Raw genomic sequence first — 9,913 nt, 5'->3', positions numbered from 1 at the left:
GAGTGGCAGCTGCGCTTGCCCCGATCCCGCTTAGCCGGTAGGCTTCCCCCCGCCCTCCTTTCCCGGGAAGAAGGAGGCGGCGGCCGGGAGTGGAGGATGGGAGGGAATCCGGAGGGATCCCGGGGCGGCGCGCAGCGGATCGGCATCCGGCGGAGGCTCCCGGCCAGAGGCAGGCAGAACCAGGAGGAGGCACCACCGGTCAAGGGAGCCCGGCCCGGCCGATGGCCTCGCCCAGGCCGGGAGCAGCGCCGGGCTCTCCTGCCGCCGAGACCGAGAAGGAGCCGCCGGCGCCGCGGGGCTCCGAGGAGGCGGAGGGCTTCCTCCGATGGGGCTGCCGGGCGTCGTCGGGGCACCGACCGATCTTCTGCAGCCGCCTGCAGCAGCCGCTTTGCCCCGGCTGGCTGAAGCCCGAGCGGAGCGGCCAAGCCGGGCTGGTGGACCGGGGGATCCTGGAGCGGCTCCTGGCCGCGCAGTCCCCGGAGATGGCGGGCTGGCTGCGGGGGTGCCGGGCGGAGAGCGTCGCCCAGGAGGGGACCCCGACCGAGAGATCCCTGCTCAGCCGGGCCTGGGAGGAGCGGAGGCGGCGGCAGGTGAGGAGAGGGAAGGATCCCCTCCCGGGAGGAAGGATCCCCCGGGGATCTGGCTTCCTTGTCCTTCTGGGAGGATCCCCTCCAGGGAGGAATGGCCGCTTTCCGTTGCCCGGCTCAAGTGCCCAAATAAAGGAGACACCTTGGTTTTCTCTTCCCTTTCCCTCCCAGAGTCCTGTTTTTCCTCCTCCAGGTTATTCCCTAGGAGGAAATTGGAATCCAAAGGGAATTTGCATCTCCACCTATGGATATAACAAGGTCCAGCTTTGGAGACACAAATGCAGGCGGTGACAGTGGAAGAGATTTTAGTTTCCCTCCATTTTCACTCCCAGAGTGGTGTTTCCCCCTCCAGATTATTCCATAGGAAGAAGGGGAATCCCAAGGGAGTTTGCATATCCAACTATGGATCTAGTTGGATATGGATATAACACGGCCTAACTTTGGAGACACAAAAGGATCCCCTTGTTCCAGTGTCCAATTGTTTTAATATTTTAAGTTGCAGGGCCAGTTGATGAAGATGGCCAGGGTACCTCCTGGAGGCGGAGATGATCTCTCTGGTCTCTCTGTGGAGCAGCTTTTGGGCTTCTCAGAGGAGGATCCAGCTCAGGTCTTGTTGCCACGTAAGTGATAGGTTACTTCTGCGGGCAATGAAGCCTGAAGCCGTTTCATTCTTGTGCTTCTTCTTACACATACTACTGCCTTCAGTGTGTAGTGCTTCCCAATAGCTCAGAGGTCCCCAACCTTTTGGGCACTAGGGACAGGTTCTGTGGGTGGGTTTGTGTGCTGTCTGAATCCCACAGATGGGGTGTTGCTTGTTTATGCGGACCGGTTGCTGGCATCCCGCGGCCCGGTACTGGTCCATGGACCGGGGGTTGGGAACTCCTGCAACAGCCGACTCATTCAGCTTCCAAACATTTTTTTGTCCATCTCCTTTCATCTTGATCACAGGGAACGCAAGGTTGTCTATGGAAGCCACTGAAACATCTCGTCTGTCTGATGGAGCCGCAACAGCTCAGGTAAGGAGGCTTATTAGAGCAGGAAAATCTTTAGGGGGGGTGTTGTTTGTGGCATGACAGTCTACACAAAGCTTGTTAAGGAGGTCAAGTGTTGAGATCAAAATTTAGCTCGGTTCCACTTTCAAGATGATTGTTTAAATCAGGGGTCCCCAACCCCCGGTCCATGGACCAGTGCCAGGTCACAGCATGCCAGCAACACAAATAAGCAAAGTCCCATTCGTGGGATGCAGGCAAACCACGCACCCTCCGGTCCGCGGAAAAACTTCTCTCAACGGAACTGGTCCCTGGTGCTGAAAAGGTTGGGGACCTCTGGTTTAAGCACAAGGTACAGAAGGGACGGTCCTCCAAGGTAGACCAAACTTGAAACCAAAGACACGGAAGGTAATACCACTTTCTATGTAGAGTTACACCAGAGGTCTTCAAACTTGGCCCTTTTATGACTTGTGGACTTCAACTCCCAGAATTCCTCAGCCGGCTGAGGAGTTCTGGGAGTTGAAGTCCACAAGTCATAAAAGGGCCATGTTTGAAGACCCCTGGGTTACACTAACAAAATCTTGCAAGTCTGAGTGCATCTGCTCCCTCCCTCCCTTTATCTTGACAAGAACTTAGGAGTGTCACACCTGAGACGTTTTCTCAAATTATATTTCTGTCCCAGATTCCCATTTCTTTTTATGACCATCGTTTTGGTAAGGGCTTTTCCTGCCTTCCTTATTGGTTTGCCCCATTATAGCCATATCAAAATACTGGCTTCATTTATGGAATCAGTTGAGCTTTTAAGTTACTTGTCCCTTCAGTGAATTACATTAATTTATTTAAAATAAGTCCTTTGCTATCTGAAGTATGTGCAAAGCCAGGAGTCAGCTAGCAAAAAATGAAAAGCGGGAGTCAATTTTAATTCATTAAGTTTCATTAAAAGATTAGGAGCCAATTCAGACCCAGTTAAAGAAATCAGAGCAGTTAACTTATGGAATATGTCCAAGCAGATATATATATAGGTTTTCCCAAGCATCTTGAACTGTTTTTCATTTTAGTATTTAGTATGGAAACTAACCAAAGAGAGAAGCAACCTAGAACTAAGGAGAAACTTCCTGACAGTTAGAACAATTAATCAGTGGAACAACCTGCCTCCAGAAGCAGTGAATGCGCCAACACTAGAAGTTTTTAAGAAGAGTCTGGACAGCCATTTGTCTGAAATGGTATAGGGTTTCCTGCCTGAGCAGGGGGTTGGACTAGATGACCTCCAAGGTCCCTTCCATCATCATCATCATCATCATCATCATCATCATCATCATCATCATCATCATCATTATTATTATTATTATTGATCATTGCACAGTCAGCCAGATGTTCAGACTGGATTTGGCATTTTTGTCTACCTATCAAGTCCCTACCAAGGACCGGGGATAGGCAGATGTGGATGTTTGATGTTATTACAGATATCGTCGCAGGATGGAGGCGGTTCCTAGTAAGGCCGCCTTTTGCAATTGACTAATGGTGAATTTGTCAATGCCAATGGTGTTCAAGTGGTGGGTGCTCCAGTTGTTTTGGGATTGCACCCAAGGCGCCTATTACTATTGGTACTAACCTTGCTTGCCTTTGCCACAGTCTTTCTATTTCTATTTGTAGGTCTTTGAATAATAATAATAATAATAATAATAATAATAATAATAATAATAATAATAATAATAATAATAATAATAATAATAATAATAATAATAATAATAATATTACCATCCATGGAATATTCCCTAGTCTCTTTCTTAACGTTGAAGTCACTTCTCTTAAAGTCTAAAACACTAGTCTGACTTCCAAAGGTGCTGTTTCGCAAGGCAACTGGACTTTCTTGTTTTTCTTTGAAGACATTTCGCTTCTTGTCCAAGAAGCTTCTTTAGGAGCTGAAGATGCTTCTAGGATGAGAAGCAAAATGTCTTTGAAGAAAAAACGAGAAAGCCCAGTTGCCTTGTGAAAAAGCACCTTTGGGATAACTTATGACCTGGATGACTCTCCATTAGACATTTAACTAGTCTGACTTGTTCAAGCAAAATTCAGTTAATATTCAGATAAAAGTGATATGTATGAGAGGTATGGAGTTATTACATCAAAATGGTAGCTTCTGCAAAAAAAAAAGTTTTCACTCAGAAAAAAAGGCGACAAAATGGCGTACCTCTTCAACGTCTTTCTCCAAAATGAATTGTGGTAGGAAGACATTCTAACCCAGGGGTGTCAAACTCAATTTCATTGAGGGCCGCATCAGCATTGCAGTTGCCTTCAGGGGGGTGGTGGTCAGGGGGGGTGCGGCCTCCTGGGTGGGCGTGGATGGAGTGGGCGTGGCCTCCTGGGTGGGCGTGGCTAGCTCTACATCATTCGCATCAAGGGTGCCTATGGGGGCCTGGGCAGGAGTGGGACAGATCTGAGGGTCTCTGGCAGAAAGGGGTGGGACCAGGGCAGAGCCCATCAAGCCAGATAGGTGAAGTAGGCGAGGGCCATTTGCTGGCCACTTCCAGGCAATGGTGCATTTCTTCATTCCTCACGAAGGGTGACATTTCCCAGCATGCACCCAGGGGGTGGGGCCGACGCGGCAGGGGCTGGTTCCTCGCTCCAGACGGCCTTGTGGAGCTAAGACTGAATGCGTTTCAGCATAGATGGCCACCACAAAATTGTACATTGGCTCCCGGCCGGCCTGGGCCAGGGCCAAGGCAGCGGGGGCCGTTCCCTCACTGTTTCCAGGATGGCTTCGCAGGCCACATGAAACCACTTCGCGGGCCGCATCCGGCCCATGGGCCTTGTGTTTGACATGTCTGTTCTAGCCAGACAGGTGGATTGTCGGAGAGGCAGCTGTGAAACCTAGTAGTAGATTATGTCACAAAAGGAGCATTTTCTGTCTTATAAAACTTACTTTTAGGATATTGGAAACGTGGAAGAGAACTTTCTGGGTTGTCTCGGCTGAGGAACATTTCTTTTGAATTTCAGGGCTCCGTATCCTTTGAGGAGGTGGCTGTGTATTTCACGGAAGAAGAGTGGGCTCTGCTGGATTCTAGCCAGAGAGCCTTACACAGAGAAGTCATGCTGGAGAATTCTAGGAATGTGGCCATTCTGGGTAAGGATCTGTTTTGCTCTGGTATTCAGGCATTTGTGCAAGTCTTTTGTTGCCGTAAGTGCTCAGAAAGCAGCTTCTACCTAGAAGGACATTCTGCGACTTTTTTTGCTTAAATCAGGGGTAGACAACCTTGGCTCTTTTATGACTCGTGGAATTCTAGCATGGCTGGCTCAGGAATTCTGGGAGTTGAGGTCCATGAGTCATAAAAGAGCCAAGGTTGCCTAGCCCTGGCTTAAATGGACAAGTTGGTAGATACTTTAGAACAGACATTTCAAACACAAGGCTCGGGGGCCACATGCGGCCCGCGAAGTGATTTCATGTGGCCCACAAAGCCATCCTGGAAACAGTGAGGGAACGGCCCCCTCTGCCTTGGCCCTGGCCCAGGCCAGCTGGGAGCCAATGTACAATTTTGTGGTGGCCATCTATGCTGAAACATATTCAGTCTTAGCTCCATAAACCCCCCCCCCCGCATGGCCTGAGAGGAACAGTGAGAGTCCTCTAGTGGACCATGCCTTGGCACTTGCCCTGGTCCCATCCCCTTCTGCCAGAGACCCTCAGATCTGTCCCACTCCTGCCCAGGCACCCACAGGCACCCTTGACGCGAACGATGTAGAGCTGGCCACACCCACCCTGGCCACACTCACCCAGTAGGCCGCATCCACCCTGGCCACACCCACCCGGCCCCCTAAGGGCAATTGCAATGCTGATGTGGCCCTCAATGAAATTGAGTTTGACACCCCTGCTTTAGAAGATCCTTTCTCATCTGAGCTTTTGAGGAAGTTCTTTAGCCAAGATGACAATTTTCCTTTAGTCTGATTCCAGAGCCGATAACCTGAACTACTTCAGGTCAGAGGTCACCAACCTTTTTATGCTGGCGGCCCGGAGGGAAAAAGCAGCAGCTGGGAAATTTGCATGCGCACCCACGCGCACAAGCACGTGAACGGGGCCACATGCAAACGGGGCCATGCGCATCTGCATGGGGCTAGCAGCCCCGTTTGCGCATGCACTAGCTGCTGTTGCTGCTAGCCCCGCGTGGATGTGCAAACAGGCCGCACAACCTGCACGGCGCTAGCGGCCCCATTTGCACATGTGTGCAGGCGCTAGCCATTGCTGCTGCTAGCGCCGCGCGCATGTGCAAACGGGGTGTGCAACCCGCAGGCGCTAGCAGCCCCAATTGGGCATGCATGCCAGCACTAGCCATGCCTCTGTTAGCCCCAAGCGCATGAGTAAACAGGTCCACAGGGGCTAGCACAAGTGGCCAGCCTGTCCTGCAGCCCGATGGCCGGCAATGGGCCGCAGACCATATGTTGGGGACCCCTGCTTTAGGTGAAGAATGATTGTCTATTCCTTATAACTGCTCCATCTCTAAGATTGCCTAATAGTCAGTGGCAGTTTCTCATACCATCTGTTTGGACAAAAGGGCCCTCCCTTTATCTCTGAGATGAAGATGTGTAAGTTGCCTGTAGAGATCAGAACAAGTGCCATTTTTCCCCCTGGATGCTTCAACACAATGTAGTATTAGAAGCTGCTATGGATTCGGTCTAAAGGAGAATTACAACACTGAGGAGAAGAACCAAGCTTTTTTGCAAAGATTGTTGAGTACCTGCTTTACAAGAAAGAGGGGCTCAGAGTAATATATATAGTATATAATGTAGGGCATTCTTGAAACTGCATTTGCTGTAATGAACGTCAAGGCATCAATTGCTTCATACATTTTGTTCTTGATACCCCTTGCTCCTGATTATTCAGTCTTCAGATAACAAAAAAGTAGGGTTTTTTTCTCCAAAGGTGGGAAGAAAAACCAAAATATCTCATAAAAACTAAGTAGGGAATTGCCCAAAAGATATATAATGTTTGAGGTAGAACCTTAAATGAAATGAAAGATTTACGCCATACAAAGAGGAATCTAGCAAAATGTTGGAAATGCAAAAATAACAGTTGCAGCATTTTTCTGTGATGAACGTAATGGTTATTTTTTTTCTTTTCTTCGTCAAATCAGGTTTTGGGCAGGAGCAGGAGAATTACCAGGAGCCCAACCTAGCGCTATTCCAGTTTGAAGAAAAGATGTTTGGAATCAAGGGGGTACTTCAAAAAACTTCGAAAAACTGCCTAAAGAGTGGAAGGAAGAAGTCTTCTCCTTCTGATCACAATGAAGTCCTTGGCCTCCCAAGCCACCAACTTCAGCACCGAGAAGAAGTTGGAAAATATCTTGGATGTGACAAGACAGACAAAGCAAAATTTGTTTTCAGTGAATATTATACAAACCAGCCTGAAAAGGAACAATATGAATATCAAGAATATGGGGAAAGTATCAGCCTTAGCTCTTCTCTTGTTTTACATCACCCATCATACATCCCGGAGACTCCATATGCACTTATAAATTGTGTCGAAAAATTCACGTTGAACAATCATTTTATGTCGCATAAAAAGGAGAACCCGTATGAGTGTGAAAAGAGTTTTAGCCAGAAACAATTGCTTATTTTACCCCCAGAAAATCCCCCAATGGAAAAACAGTATAAATGTCTGGAGTGTGGAAAAACCTTCAGTCACAGATGTAAACTTACTGTCCATGAACGGACCCACACCGGGGAGAAACCATATATATGCCTGGTGTGTGGAAAAAAATTCAGTCAGACTGGTCACCTTACCAGACATCAACGAACCCACACTGGGGAGAAACCGTATTCGTGTCTTCACTGTGGAAGGAAGTTCAGTGGAAGTTCAAACCTTATCAAACATGTAAGGAGCCACACGGGGGAGAAACCATATAAATGTACAGAGTGTGATAAGAGCTTCAGTCGGAAAACTACTTTTATTTACCATAAAAGGATCCACACAGGAGAAAAACCATACAAGTGCCTGGAGTGTGGAAAGTGTTTCGGGCGGAACAGTAGCCTTATGCAACACAAAAGAACTCACACAGGGGAGAAACCGTATCAGTGCCTGGTGTGTGGAAAGAGTTTTAGTGGCTCCTCAGATCTTATGTACCATAAGAGGATTCACACAGGGGAGAGTCCGTATAAATGCCTGGAGTGCGGAAAGCGATTCAGTAGGAGAAGTCGCCTCACAGCTCACAAAAGAAAGCACACGGGACAGAAACCGTATATATGCCTGGTGTGTGGAAGGAGATTCAGTCAGAGTGGTCACCTTACAAGACATAAAAGAACTCACACTGGGGAGAAACCATATCCTTGCCTGAAGTGTGGAAGGAACTTCAGTGGAAGATCTAGCCTGGTGATACATGTAAGAATCCACACGGGGGAGAAGCCATATAAATGTACCGAGTGTGGGCGATGCTTCCGTCAGAGAACGACCTATATTTACCATCGAAGGATCCACACAGGAGAAAAACCACACAAATGCCTGGAGTGCGGGAAGAACTTCAGGCGAAACTGTCACCTTAAGAAACACGAAAGAATGCACACCGGTGAGAAACCCTACAAGTGCTTCGAGTGTGGAAAGAACTTCAGTGTTCGCTCAGATCTGAATTGTCACAGAAGGATCCATACAGGGGAGAAACCTTATAAGTGTTCGGAATGTGGAAAGAGTTTCAAATGCCTGAGTCATTTTATTTGCCATAAAAGGATTCATACGGGGGAGAAACCATTCAAATGCTCCGAGTGTGGAAAGGGCTTCAGTCAGAAAAATCACCTTTCACAACACACAAGAATCCACACAAGAGAGAAACCATAAGCTTGGGAGCGTTCATCACAAGTGTTTTCTTTTCCTAAAGAGAGACCCGCATGCGAAAAACACCAGAAATATGTTGATTTTGGTAACATTCAGTTGAAGAAGGAGCCTCATCAGATCTAAATGAATCCACATTGGAGAACCGTAAAGTGTAGAAGTGTAGAAAACGGTTAAAATGTGTCACTGCCCTTATTTCCCATAGGATAGACTATGAGTATGCCCTCCAAGAAAATACATATCTGAGTTTGGATGAACTTCATGGATGCTAAACCTGCGGACTGAAGAGCTGATCCATGCAGGAGAGACAGTACATCAAGAAACGGAGCAATGCAACTATTTTAAGGGGATGTGTCTTTTTAAATATCAGAAAAGTTCCGCTCAGGAGAAAAAACTGTGGAAAATAGTAATAATAATAATAATAATAATAATAATAATAATAATAATAATAATAATAATAATAATAATAATAATAATAATAATAATAATAATAATAATAATAATAATTTAAAAAAAACAACCTAGAACTAAGGAGAAACTTCCTGACAGAACAATTAATCAGTGGAACAACCTGCCTCCAGAAGTTGTGAATGTTCCAACACTGGAAGTTTTTAAGAAGAAACTGGACAGCCATTTGTCCAAAATGGTATAGGGTTTCCTGCCTGAGCAGGGGGTTGGACTAGATGACCTCCAAGGTCCCTTCCAACTTTAATAATAATAATAATAATAATAATAATAATAATAATAATAATAATAATAATAATAATAATAATAATAATAATAATAATAATAATAATAATAATAATAATAAAGTTGGAAGGGACCTTGGAAGTCATCGAGTCCAACCCCCTGCTCAGGCAGGAAACCCTACACCATTTCAGACAAATGGCTGTCCAGTCTCTTAAAAACTTCCAGTGTTGGAGCATTCACTGCTTCTGGAGGCAGGTTGTTCCACTGGTTAATTGTTCTAACTGTCAGGAAGTTTCTCCTTAGTTCTAGGTTGCTTCTCTCCTTGATTAGTTTTCATCCGTTGCTTCTTGTCCTGCCTTCAGGACAAGAAGCAACCTATTATATTGGAAGACTGCTATCATATCCCCCCTCGTCCTTCTCTTCGTTAAACTAGACATACCCAATTCCAGCAACCGTTCCTCATATGTTCTAGCCTCCAGTCCCCTAATCATCTTTGTTGCTCTTCTCTGTACTCTTTCTAGAGTCTCAACATCTTTTTTACTTCGTGGTGACCAAAACTGGATGCAGTATTCCAAGTGTGCCCTTACTAAGAGGGTTGGTGGGGTTTTTTTTGCTTAAGTCTTCACCAACAGATCACGAGTCCCTCTCCATATTGTTAGACCAATTTTGAATATTTTTCCTGAGGTAATCAGGGACTGTTTTATCAGGCTGACGAAGATTACGTATATGGTTGGTCAGGATTAAAGTCCCATGAAAACAGACTGAGGCTAATGGGAATGTTTAGCCTTGTAAAAAAAAAAACTCCAGGAAGCATATAATATTCCCGTGGAAGCATT

The 9,913-nt window shown here is 46.5% G+C and overlaps 1 protein-coding gene across 1 annotated transcript; it reads left to right on the top strand.

Moving 5' to 3' along the window:
• Positions 1 to 221: 221 nt before the first annotated feature.
• Positions 222 to 8,393, top strand: LOC107300410 (zinc finger protein 260-like). The gene is made up of 3 exons (XM_029286996.1): positions 222 to 590; positions 4,574 to 4,700; positions 6,700 to 8,393. Exons 1-3 carry the CDS (start codon positions 222 to 224, stop codon positions 8,391 to 8,393), a joined length of 2,190 nt encoding a protein of 729 aa, XP_029142829.1.
• Positions 8,394 to 9,913: the final 1,520 nt, after the last annotated feature.

Source organism: Protobothrops mucrosquamatus, unplaced genomic scaffold (assembly GCF_001527695.2).
Source record: "Protobothrops mucrosquamatus isolate PMUCROS unplaced genomic scaffold, P.Mucros_1.0 scaffold6974, whole genome shotgun sequence".
Classification (NCBI taxonomy): domain Eukaryota; kingdom Metazoa; phylum Chordata; class Lepidosauria; order Squamata; family Viperidae; genus Protobothrops; species Protobothrops mucrosquamatus.
The sequence above is the reverse complement of the archived record's forward strand: the minus strand, read 5'-3'. Positions and strand labels throughout refer to the sequence as shown.

Coding starts and splice junctions, on each gene's coding strand:
- LOC107300410 (XM_029286996.1), top strand. CDS start 222: ATGGCCTCGCCCAGGCCGGGAGCAGCGCCGGGCTCTCCTGCCGCCGAG. Junction 591..4,573: donor AGGAGCGGAGGCGGCGGCAG/GTGAGGAGAGGG, acceptor TTTGAATTTCAG/GGCTCCGTATCCTTTGAGGA. Junction 4,701..6,699: donor TAGGAATGTGGCCATTCTGG/GTAAGGATCTGT, acceptor TCGTCAAATCAG/GTTTTGGGCAGGAGCAGGAG.